The 13,293-nt window shown below is 34.6% G+C and overlaps 2 protein-coding genes across 9 annotated transcripts in view; one reads left to right on the forward strand and one right to left on the reverse strand.

Annotated features, from left to right (window-relative positions):
* FGF7 (fibroblast growth factor 7) overlaps nucleotides 1-6,566 on the reverse strand; it is a 57,082-nt gene extending 50,516 nt beyond the window's left edge. The window contains exons 1-2 of one of the 2 annotated variants that reach the window (XM_019442165.2): nucleotides 6,292-6,566; nucleotides 5,153-5,529 (exon numbers count right to left, since the gene is read on the reverse strand). In XM_019442165.2, the coding sequence (XP_019297710.1) occupies nucleotides 5,153-5,438 (286 nt within the window). In that variant the 5' untranslated portion in view covers nucleotides 5,439-5,529; nucleotides 6,292-6,566. The remainder of the gene's footprint in view (nucleotides 1-5,152; nucleotides 5,530-6,291) is intronic. The other variant, XM_019442166.2, reaches the window with a different exon arrangement.
* The window catches only part of FAM227B (family with sequence similarity 227 member B), a 195,121-nt gene that overhangs the window by 120,390 nt on the left and 61,438 nt on the right, over nucleotides 1-13,293 (forward strand). The window lies entirely within an intron of this gene.

The following is a 13,293-nucleotide window of genomic DNA, read 5'->3' on the forward strand; positions in this document are numbered from 1 at the left end:
TTATATATCTCAAAGCAGACTTCTTGCATTCTCTCCAATTCACTTGGGTCTCTGAATGCTCTAAAACTGTAGGCTACAGAGTTGTAATACAGCTGAGTCACAGAGGAAAATACATGTTCATGTGCTCTGGGTTGGTATATAAATGAAAATGATGGTCAGTTCAAATAAGGATTTACAAATTAAATAAGAGATACACCTGTGGCAATAAATTATTTGAATTTTGCAAGTGCCAGACACTTGTATTAGCCAGCCCCCCTCAAAAAAAAAGAGGAAAACTATACAATGAAAAATAATCTTTATTATTAGAATTCTCAAAGGGTAGCTAATATTTCCAAATCTGCTCCCCAGCAGTTTATCCATCTTCCCCTAACTTAAGGCCTTGACAACTTAACTTACTCAAGGGAATGCAGGCCACCAGTTCTACAGGGTACCATTTTGTCAGTAATTCTCAGATTGTGGGTCAAATCCATAGGTATGTTCCTCATTGTCTATTTTTTTAAGGTGGTTGCCCTGGTTTTCTTATTTTGTTTTGGTAATGTGAATTATTGTTCTTTTAGATAAATGGCTAAGAGCTGTTTGGAGCATAAGCAAGTTTACTGTCTCCATATTTAGAGGTGGTATGTATATTCGCTAGCTATTAGCAGAGATTTGTGCTGAGTAGGATCTTATCCAAAGAATTGTTGACAACTGGATTGCTGAAGATTCTGTGGCCAAAGTCAAATCCCACAACACTGTGTTTATTTGCTTTTTGCCAATTGTTAGGCCATATCCCGTCACAGTCTAACAATCCAAAAGAGAATGTTGCCAAATCATTGGCTAGCTTTCAGAATGGCTAACTCTTTGCTTGCTATGGAACTTACAATGCTTAATTCTACTAAGTGAAGCATACTTTTTCTTGAATCAGTGGTTTAGCACAATTAAGGATTTCTTCTTAAAAGGAATGGGTGATATTGACCATTGTTGAGAAGAGTAACTGAATACCAAAAGCAAGAAAATCATCTTGAGGGACTGAGTTCTTTGTTCCGCATCTGCCTTGCAGGGCGGTTGACAGTTGCCCAGTGCACTGCTGCCATCTCTCACTTGGCACCTCGAGTCCCAGCTTAAACAGCAGTGTTATTTCTGTCAGGTGTGGACTGATTGACTCTGTCTGTTGATGGAGTGCCTGGTCCAAAAATTATCTAAATTTACCCTTTCACCTTGTCTCCAAGAGGAGAGCTCTAACGACAGCAGTAGAAGTGTTGACCATCCATTACAAATCCCTTTAAGATGTTATTACTGGGCATTTTATGCTTTTATTACCCTTATTATTAGTTCAGGTTAGGTTCCAGTTGCATTGCTTAGAAACATACTGCAAGGCTAAATGTGGAATCATCAGAGAAGACAGACTTTTCTTGCCTCCTGGGTGAGACTAGTATGCAATCTGAGGACCAGTTCTCCAGTGACAACTCCTCTCTCCTCAGTGTCAGAAATGTGGTCCGGCATCTCCTGGCCTCTCATGAATTCCTACATTTATATAGTTGGGTCTTACTTATCTGTCTACTAATACAAGGCTTATTTTTATTGGGTTGCTTGGTGTGCTTTTCCTGCAATTTAGTCCTTCTAATCTAAATTTAAAATACTTCACAAGACAACACTATAAATTAAGACTGAAGTGAGATCCTCACAACCCAGGATAGCTTCAGTAATTTTTAAAATTTCCTAAAAAATGAGACATGAGCTGTCATATCCGGCTCCATACCACTCCCCTTGTCTTCCTCTAGGCCTTCCATCTACCTACCCAACCCAATCTTTTGGAAACAAAATTATATACCCATATTTTTTTTTACCTCTTCTACTCACCCCAGTCCATTTTCTTAGCAATATCACATTTTTATGAAGGAGTTATCCTTCTGCTAGTGAAGTAAGCAGTCCTTCAAAACCTATTAATATCATCAGGTAATTTTCCTCTTCATCCAAAGCAAAGCCACGAGAAAAGAGTGGGGATCTCATAGTAACTCAAAGAACAATTATGTTTCACACAGCTGACATCTAACTTTTCATGCAAAATTTTATCATCTAAGACATTTAAATCTATACCATTTTAAAAGACCTCCACAGAAGGCGTTTAACAACCAGCTAACAAATTTATGGGATCAGAACACTGAAAATGAAATTCAAAGTGCTATTCTGATGTATCACACTTTCTGAACTCTGCTGCATTTTACTCCAGTAGACAATCCAATCACCTTTTACTCTCATTGTAAATAGGAAGGAAATATCTCTTGTTCATTTGTTCATTCATTCAGTTAATGATTGAGGAATGTTAATCGTTTTCATATTTATAATTTCAAGTTTTTTGTTCTTCTTTGACTTCTTAAGCAAATTTTATTGAGCACTTCCTTTGTACCTGGATACAGTAGCTTCAACTTCACATGTGTCAATTTGCATGTTTTATGTAGGGGACATTCACACTTAAAATTAGTAAGGCTGCCCCTTAAATAACAGGAAATGAATATCAGAATTCTCTTCTAATAAGTTATTCTCCATATTTTTCAATGAAGTAATTACTTTTGTATCTTAGGATTTCCTGTTAACAATTGTGGATTAGCTTCTTTTTAACTATGGTGAAGCCTGACTGACCCCTTCTTCAAGAGGATAGCAACACAACCTGACAACAGTTTTAGGGTTTACTTAAAGGATCCCATTGAAAGCTTCCCTTTCCAGGAGAATTCACCCTATCAAGAAAGTATGTTTATATATACAGCCTATGAAAAGCTTATAGATGTGAAGACTATATAATATATACCATGCCTTTATGAACATTGGTATTGTGGCATTCTATTTATGATACAGAGTTTCTCTCTCTCTCTCTCTCTCTCTCTCTCTCTCTCTCTCTTTCATTTTCACTGTAGAATTAGAATAGAGGAGAAATGGTGTGCCAAATTGGCCTTATGGTTACTTAAGGTTAATGCTAAATTGTGTTTCAGATATAAAATAACTTTGGCATTTTGTGTATGCCTACAAATGCCGGAGTTTAGTGGTTTTTAAGAAACTTTGACACAAAATAAAACACATATATGAATGCATCCCAGTTGTAGATATTTTTCATCCCAAATAATTACGTATACTATTCATTTTCACTGGATTTTACTTCTAATTTTTCACTTTTTCATTATTTGACAAAAGCATTCAAAAGGAATTAGTGACCATGTAGAAGAATTCTACACAGTGTTTAGATTTGATAACCATATTGGTACAATTTCAAATTAGTTCTGATGGCTCATCTTATAATGGAGATAATATTCACTTATCTCATTCAAAGTATATAATAATTACATAATGAGTACTTAGATCTGTTCATACTTATGGTTTAGAATAGAATAGACTGTAAGAACTAGTGAGTGTATTAGAGATCATCTGTATATACCCCATATCTTAGAGATGAAAAAACTGAAAATTGGAAAGAATTAAAAATTTTTCCAAAATTACTCACAGGTAGGGAATAGACCTATGCATCATAACTTTCACCTGGGCTCTGTCCTCTTGTCTCTTCTACCAGGTTCCATTATTCATGATAAATCTCATAACTTTTAAATAAATTGATTATAATCCAAATTCTGTTGCTCATATAGAAGTGGCTATCCACAGAACTTTTCTCCAAATAGTCATTTCTTTAGCTAAAGTTTAGTATAATCAGAACAATCTTCCAAGACTAACATGATAATTTTACTAATACCAGTAATAATTAAACTATAACTATTAATAATCCCTTAAAAAGGCCTTAGTGTTCTATATCAATTATATTTAAAAAGAAGATCCTCTCATTTTCATATTGGAAATATAATTCCCCAATTTCCCACTTATTGGCTCGTTAGTTAAGAAGCCTAAAAACCAAGGCACCTGGGTGGCTCAATCGGTTGCATCCAACTCTTGATTTCAGCTCAGGTCATGATCTCATGGTTCCTGCATTAGGCTCTGTGCTGGTAGTAAGGAGCCTGCTTGGATTCTCTCTCTCCCTCTATCTCTGCCCCTCCCCTGCTCGCTCTTGCTCTCTTTCTAAAATAAATAATTTTTTTAAAAAATCCCTAAAAAACATTCATTAAACAAGCAACAAAAAGTTTCAAGTACTCACTGCAAGCCTTAAGCAAAATGCACTGCAAGTGCTTAAGCAAATGTTTACACCATCATCCCCAGGCATTCTTTTTCAATTGACTTTAATATACATAATATTATAAGATGATAAGATAATAACATTGTTCAAGTGCTAGTGATACAAAGCATTTATTTTCATTCAGGGACTTTAAATTCTTACTATTTATATCCAATATTCTACCTTATTAAATTTAATACTATTGAAATTGTTTGTTCATCATAACTTCTAAATGACAAATCCAACCCTGATATTTCAATAGGACAAAATTAACTAATTCTTGGAGAAAATGTAAGGTACACTAACAGAAAATCATGGACTTAACATCTCTTGCAACTCACTTTTATTTCTTCCTTCACATTTACATTTCTCTTAAGGTAACACAAAATTATGGCATGGAAGATTTAAAGAAAATGTTAGGAGGAACCTATTTTCTTGCTTAGGTAATTAAACAGCCTAATACAAACTCATTCTGACATGAACAGATGGACAGATTCCCTTCTGTTTTATAACTGTATACAATTGCACAAGTCCCTGAAAGCATTTTTGAGCACAGATTATGTATTTTACACCACAGAAATATTCTTTCAAAGAAAATCTAATTGTTTTTTTAAAATGAATTTTCTGTTCCTCACACTAATAAGTTTTTGTTGAGCATTTACTGAGGACTCTTTTAGAGTTCCTAATGAGTTTTGCTTGAGGACAGTGATTTCCATCTCAGTGTGAATAATATCATTTATATTTTGCATAACTTACAAGCATTTTGACCGTAAGACATAGGGATTATATTTTCAAATTGGCTTGGGTTATCAGCTCCAACCATAATATTAGTAGATTTGACCTGTTTCCAGAAGATGTTATTGGAAACATAGTTCAACGATCCCAGTTTAGAGAGATTAGAAGATGATAGGGGTTTTTTTAAAAAAATCCAAAAAGAAAAGTAAGAAAGCATGTCACTTGAAAAATGGTTCTTTCACAGATTAAGGTTCATAAGCAGTGCTATAAATAAAAGACATTACTTACTGTAGTTGTTCTTCATCTCTTGGGTCCCTTTGACTTTGCCTCGTTTATCAATCCTCAGATACCACTGTGTTCGACAGAAGAGTCTTCTCACTCTTATATCCCCTCCTTCCATGTAATCATAACTTCTTGTATGTCGCTCAGGGCTGGAACAGTTCACATTTGTAGCCATTTGCTCTGGAGTCATGTCATTGCAAGCTAAAGATATAGTGCCCACTAGACAGATAATGTGAAAGCATGATCTGTAGAGCAAAGTTGGCAGGATCCATGTCAGTATCCATTTGCGCATTATAGTGTAGTGCTCCGGGTGTTCATGAATAACATAATGAAAATTAAATCTTGAGTTGATTGTTGCTCCTAGGTCATTGACCTCTTCCTATCTGTGAATTGTAGATTGATTTAAGAAAGAGTAGTTGTTTTTTTTCCAAATTGTTATCCTTATCCTTTTAGTTCCTGATAACAATACAGGATTCCTCCTTAAATAACTCTCAGTTGGTATTTCCTTATAAAAACAGGTTGCACTAAGTTCAGTTGCTGCGACACTGTTTACTACTGGACTTCTGTTTGCCAGGAGACATTAGGAATAGGGAGGGGAGGCAGGGGAGGATGAAACATTGTATGTATAAATGTTAGTGGGTAAATAGTATTATAACATGCAGTGTAGTTGGTACTGTGAAGGCACATTTAAAACAATTTTCACAGAGGATGTCAACATCTTTATCTCTCTATATGTAGATTTAGAAAAGTTAACATTACTAGAGACAAATCAGAATATGATTGTACCATTTATTCTGATTGCTGTTTGGTAAGAAACATCCTGCAATTAGAGCTATTGATTTAAATTAAGCCCTAAAATTACTACTAACAAAGTATAAACGCTTTCCCTAGATTTGTTTATAGTATGCTTTTATGTTTGTGGTTAATCAATTATTTTCTCTTGAACTACCCACATTTCTCAAGTTAAATGCCAGTATTGTCTGGAGAACTTTATGTAAAGTTCTACAGCGTAATTACTATAGATAATTACAAGGTTCAAAAATCTGGTAACTTTACTTTTCCCCTCAGCACTAAAACAAGAGAAAGAAGTAAACTACTAGAAATCCACTCTGCATTATTTTTAAAAACAAATAGCAGTAACTTACTTGTTCTGTTGATAACAGCTGGATGCACAAGAATTCCATGTCTGTTGTCTGCCTTGTGCAACTTGAGCCTCTCTACTGTAGCTACAAACTATTTCTTAGCTGAGAAATTCTCCAGCAGAATCATAATTGTTTCCATAAATCAACAGGCAAAAGGATTTTCTCTCTGTGTGAGAGCGTGTATGCTTGTGTGTGTGTGTGTGGAGCCTTTTTATTCAGGGCTTTTCGATAAATACCTTTGCTGACCTCATTGGAAGCAATTAAAACTTAACCAGTGAGCTGTTAGTTGAATACAACAGCAAGAATAAAAGAGGCTTATATAGTATTCATTCAATGGTCATGAGAGGGAGCTATGAACATAGTTTATGACTAAATCTACCAGTGGGTACCTACTCTGTAGAAACAGATCTCCGATTCTGAAACAGTTAAAAGGGGAAAAGGAATTTTTTACACCATCTTTACAACGTAGCAGTTGTATATAAGTTGAAAAATATTCCTTTGAACATATATATAAAAGGGATTTTTGCTAGTTAGAAAATCTTTTCCATAGCTTTATGATACATGCATTTCTCCTATTACTTCTTTGTACTCAGAATTTTAGAATAAAACTAATAATGTGTGTTTATTAACTCACATCTTAGTGCTCTGAAGCACTGTGTAGCTGAGTCAAGGGTATATCTTTTCATGCAGAGGTATTTGACCATTGTATATAAGTATATTTTTTATGTTTTATATTCTTAGACTGAAACTTAGAACATCTAGTTTCTTATTTGAGCTGAGCCACTAATTACCAGTATGACCTTGGGCAAGTCACTTGGCATTTCTGAGTCTCAGCTACTACATTACTGCATTTGTAAAAATAGTGCATTAGTCTGTGGTGCCCTGTAGTTTTAAAATTCTATGACTTGGACTTATACTAACTACTAATATAAGGAAGAAGATGCATACTTTCAACAATTGTAATTCTTAAAAATTAAAAATAAATAAAATGGTTTTACAATGGTTATCAATGTTTGACTTTTGCCTCAGTAAGAACATTAGCACAATAAATAAGTGTTACTCTAGGGATGAATTATAAGAGCTGTAGTTAATGCAAGTTAAGAGAAAGCTATTTTACTTTTCCGCCTGAGTTTTCCTCCCCTTTATTTCCTGTTCTGGCCTATAAATATAGTAGTGGCCCAGTATTTTATTAGTTATTTGCTGCAAAATGATTGCATTGTTAATCTAAATCAATATTTAGGAATGTATATTGAAATTCTCTTTCCCATGTTCATACTCCCAGCGCGCGCACACACACACACACACACACACACACCCCCCACTTGAAATGCACTACTTTACCACCAGGTGGTGCATGTAGACCAAATAGGAAAAGAAAATTAAGTCCTTTCAGATTATAGTGTATGTGATCTCCTTGCTTTTGGGCAACAAAATCCAGAGCATGGAATAGGTTAAATGTACCAAGTTACTCTTTAGGCATCAGATATTGAAATTTGTAAGTTTATTAGAGCAGAGGAGCATGGAACCTTCTCTAATTGCATCTGTTGAAAAAGCTAGATAAAAATTCTATCATGTATTTCTCCAAATGGAGGAAGAAGAGAAGGAAAGAAAGTATGATGTTGCTGTGTTCTGAACCATCCCTCCATAGGCAACAATAAAGAGCAGTGTCAGAACTCCTGGAACTTGGATATTCCTTCTAAAGTGAAAATTGTTAACAGTCAGTTCACATGTAAGGATTTTCAGAAGCTACTAAATCCATCTGTTCCACACTGACCCTACAGATTTTAAACTAAGAAATCAACAGATTAGAAGTCAAAATTTGCTAATTCAATGCTCAAGACTTAAATAAAAGAGATGGACAGTGTTGATAAAGAGTGCTAGGGCCTCCTTAAAATCTGCTAGATAGAGTTAACTGTAAAATTGGAAACAAAGTATAAAATTGTGATCTCTTCACTTTACCTTCATTAGATGTTATTGTACTCTGTGATTTGAAAATATAATCCCGGTAGTATTAATGAGTGGCTTAATCTCAACAAGGGAACTGTATTTAAGTCTTTTAAGAAACAGTGCCTGATACTTGCCTAGTTTGATATGGGGATAGAATATGTAAAAAGAATACAAAGGATCTATTTCAACAAATATCATGAAAACATTAACAGCTGTTTAAGTATGATTACTCACCATCTAGTTTTGCTTAAGCAACCTCTGTTATATCCCTATTTCACAAAGAGGTAAATGATAGAAAATAGCTTTTGTTTAATGAATTTTGCATTTCAATAATTTTAAACCCATGTCACATTCATAAGTATGTATAATGTAATCAATAGAAGGGAACATCAATCATTAAATATTTTCATTATTTTACCTTTTTATGTCCTATCCTGTTCCGCATCCTCTTAGCTCCCATTCTTTATCAAAAAGTATAGACAATCATTATTATTGGTTTCTTATGTATCTTGTCAGAGTTTTCTATGCATATACAGGCAAGTTGAATACATATGTGTGAATATATATATATATATATATACACATATATATTTTTTACTTTTCCCCCTTTTATACAAAAGTAGCATGCCATAGACAATATGCTGCATGTTGCATTTTTTACTTAATAAAAATAGAAAGTCTTCCCATTAGTATTTAGTAAATTTCCTCATTTTGTTTTACAGCTACATAGTACTTCATTAATGGGTATATCGCAATGTATTTGTCTAGCCTTCTATTGATAAACATTTAATTTTTTTCCAGTCATTTTCTATTACAAAAAAAAAGCTACAATGAATAAAGTTATAAATGTGTCATTTTTTTACTGTGCAAATATATTTGTAGCATCAATATCCAGAATTTGTCCATATATATAAAATTTAGATAGATATTGCCAACTTAACCCTCCACAGAAGTTGTACTAATTTTATAATTCCACTAGCAGTACAGAAGTATGATTCTTGTTCAATATAGTATATTATCAATATAGTATATTAATATAGTATAGTATATTACTAAGCTGACAGGTAAAATGGCATTCATTATAGTTATCCCTTAGGTTTCTCATCTTATTAAAGGAAATGACTATCATGGACAAGTACTGTAAGGAAAAGCTACAAACACCAATATGGTTTTATTACAGAGAATGAGAAGGACTGTGATGCATGAAGAGGCTGCAGAGGTAGCCACGGTCCTGTTGGGCTATGTCAGGGAGTTTGATCTTCATCCTAAAAGCAATAGGAAACCACTATAGTATGTTAAGAAGAGTGACATGAACAGAACCACTCTCCCTGCTCTATTTTGTTTTAACTCCAAATTTGTTTAACTCCTACTAGCATAAGCTTATGTAATATTAAATTATGTTCATTTATCCTATTTTTCTATTCTCCATATTGTCAGAAAGATAGCCAAACTTTGTAAATGGAAAGGAAAGATGTGGGAGAAAAAAGTCATATACACTTCCTGACTTGGATAAAGTCTGAATCCACTTCACAGGGTTCTACTGAGTGCCTTGAAAGGAAGGGAAGCATCAGAGTGCCTTTGGGAAGCAATCTGGGAAAGTTAGAGTCCTTAGACTGGGGAGATAAAAGTCTATTTGGGGACCAAGCTCCTGTATATCTAGAAACACCGTAGCACACGGCAGAAGCAGCAAAGCTCCAGGGAGTAAGGAGAGCAAGGACTGCCTCATGTGTCTAAATAGATGGAGCCGTAAGTACCCCTCATAAAGATTTCCCATGTTTCAAAAAGAAATCTGGAAGCAGCAGGAAGCCCATACTTGAAGGAACTGTGTGAACAGAGTCAGTGAACACCCAGAAGTAACTAGAGTAGACAAATGACTCGAAAATCAGAATCCCTTGCCTTGTCCTTGAATCCAACACCATCTTGAGGCAGAAGAGGGGAACCCAGGAACAATAGAGGTTAAGTTTTTTACCTCTATTATTTACTTGGGGGGGGGGTGCGGAATAACATTCTCAAAGTTAATGCAAGGTTGATTTATAAACATAAATTTATATGTTATTTCTTACATATTTGAGATTATGGTCCAAGATTTGTTTCCATTGCATTCCTCTACAGCTATCATCACACTGTGGATAAACCTTCATCTTTTCTCCTGTCAGTCCCATTCCATAATTTTTTTTCCATTCCATTAATTTAGGCCCAACTTTGGATCATGCTGTGTACAACCAACATTACTTACTTCCTTGACCCACTCGCTAAACAAATATTTATCAAATAACTACTTGGTGCCAGATGTTGAGATACAATGGTGAATATTCTGGAAGTGATCTCTGACCTTACAGAGTATGCATTCCAGTGAGGGAACAAACATAAACATGTATATCTGTCGTGTGAGTAAATGGGAGGTGGACATTAGGATGCAACGAAGATATTCAAGGAGATGGGGGTAAATGGGTAGAGGCTCCTACTTTAAGTAGGAAAGGCCTGTCTAAAGAGATAAATTTTAAGCTTCCTTGAACAGGAATGGCTTCAGGTGTGAGCAATGGGGAAAATAGTGATAGATAAATGAAACAAAAAGTAGGTAGGGACCAGATCATGAAGAACTTTGAAGGTCATGGTATCCTTATGGTATACTATCCTTATGGTATACTATGGTATACTATCCTTATGGTAGTAGGGGTTTGGGTTTATTCTAAGTGCAATAGGAAGCTGGAGTATAGGTGTGTCTGCTCCAAATCTGATGGACCTGGTCAAAAATAGTGGCTTAAACTCAGGAGTAAAATCTCAGAAGTAATTGAGCAAGCCTGGGGTCCCTATAAATCCTCAGCTTTGTAAACTTTGTGGTTACTCTTGGCATAATGCCCTAACATTTTAAAACTAATTGTACATAAGGGTACAAAGTCTGAGTCATATGTTCAAAATTGTGGTGTGCCTCTGACTCAGCTGTATAAATATCTCAGTTTACAAATGTAACTTGACTCTTTGTGTCTCTAAGTCTATAAAAATGTATGTTTTATTTAATTCTATATTTATAAAAAGTTCTCTGAAATGCTAATCTAAAGCTAAAGTTCTCAAAAATGTGTTATTAATTTTCCAAATTACTATGCAACTTTAGACCTAGAGAAAGATATCTAGAGTTATTATGAGTTCTTTTTTTTTTTAATTTGGAAATTTCTATATAATGAAGTTACGTAATTCACTCTTAATTGGCTTGACTCCACTTAAATTAATGCTTAACTTTAGCAAAGAATCAGTCTCCTTGATTCAGTGCTATATATTAGTGCCTAATTTTGACAGCCTAGTGCCATTCTAACAGTTGAAAAGCTGTAAAGCTTTATACTGGGTAGGGAGAGAATTTTTCTTCACCCCTAGGAGAATATCATGAAAGACAACAAGGACCCTGTGCAATTAGGGTTATTACATTCTTTGCTTTAAGTCATCATTCTTTGGTTCCATATTCTCTGTCTACATAGCAAAACAGGAAAATAAGGGGGGAAACTAGCAACAAAAAATGTTTTTAAATCTTTAATAAATGTTACTGGGTTGCTAACAAAATTGGGTTTTTTTTAATTCATTAGCTTTAAAACCATGGCTTTTTAGCACCACATGAACTTTTCAGAAGTAGCAGAAGGAAGCAGAATAAAGATAGTTATGATAGCAAAGAAGGAGAAGAAAGTTATGGAGTTAAACATTTTTAGTATAAAGATGCATCCATGAAAAGCCAGGTATCCATTAAATTACAGATTCTTATAAATCTGGTGGCTAACAAGATAACTCATACTTAAGAGAAGAGGTTAATATTTCTCCTTAGGCTTCTCTTCAAGCTAAACATTCTTGCCATCTTTAAATATTTCTCAAATTTTTCCCTCAATGGTATTTAATATTAACTTAATCATACTTAGTCCAATCCTTATTCATCTAATCACTTCCAAAAGTTATCATTTCTACCACCACAACTTCTTCCAAAACTGTTTCTTCTTATGAATTATCATCCACATATACTAAGCCAAGTAATTGTTTTTTCTAGTCTTCTTTTCTAATATGAAAACCACTATTCCCAATATCCTCAGTAGTCCTCTATAGTCTTCAAACACTAGACCCTCTCACTTGATTTAGGGTGAAGGGAGGTATACCTGCTCCCCACTTGTTTTCTTGGTAGGGAAAGGACTAATAGAGAAGAAATACTCCTTACAAATTTTCTCTCTCTCTTTGTCTCTCTTCCTTCTTATATCTTCAGTCTTCATGAGGGACCCAAGAATCGTGTAAGCAATAATCAGATATTTCCTTTGAAATTTTTTGTATTGAGTTTTTAATGATACAATAAAATCCTTGATCCTATTTATTCTGTTAACTCAGCAAATTCAAATCATCACTTACCATGTATTTACATAGTATGCAAATATAATAGAGATACACTGTTCAATAAGATAAGCAAAGTCCCTGACTTCATGAAACTCAAATTATGGAGGAAGGGACAGATAATAAGTACATAAAAAGAATTCTGATGATATTAGAGGAGGAAATAAATAAGTTACTATGGTGGCAAATAACACAAATGAAAAGGGAAGAAAGGGCTTGTTGAAATCTGGGCACAAAAGGCTTTTCTGACAAGGTAACATTTAAGCTGAGATCTGATGGATAAGAAGAAATCAGAAGTGGCAGCCCATTCCTGGCAAAGGTAACAGGGAAAACAAAAGTTCTGAGGTGAAAATGAGCTTGGTGTATACTAGAAATTGAAAGGTGACAGTATAACTGGAGCACAGTGAACAAAGGGAAAGTTGGGTGATACGAGACCAACCAATGTATGTGGGCTTTTGATACCAACAACAGGAATTTTGGGTTCAATTCTAAATATAATGGGTTATAATCAATGAGTCCTGTGATCATTCTGAAAACATGGAGGATGATTTGGAGAATGTCAAAAGTTGAAGTAAGGAGGCCAGTTAAGAGGAGGCTATGGCTGTACTCAGGTTGGAGGTGATGATATAATTTAGACTAGGATGGTGGAGAAGAGAGTGAAGGAAGTGAGCAAATAAATGTTGGAGACAAAGCTCAATGATA

Source organism: Panthera pardus, unplaced genomic scaffold (genome assembly GCF_024362965.1).
Source record: "Panthera pardus isolate Hobbes unplaced genomic scaffold, ASM2436296v1 HiC_scaffold_24, whole genome shotgun sequence".
NCBI lineage: Eukaryota > Metazoa > Chordata > Mammalia > Carnivora > Felidae > Panthera > Panthera pardus.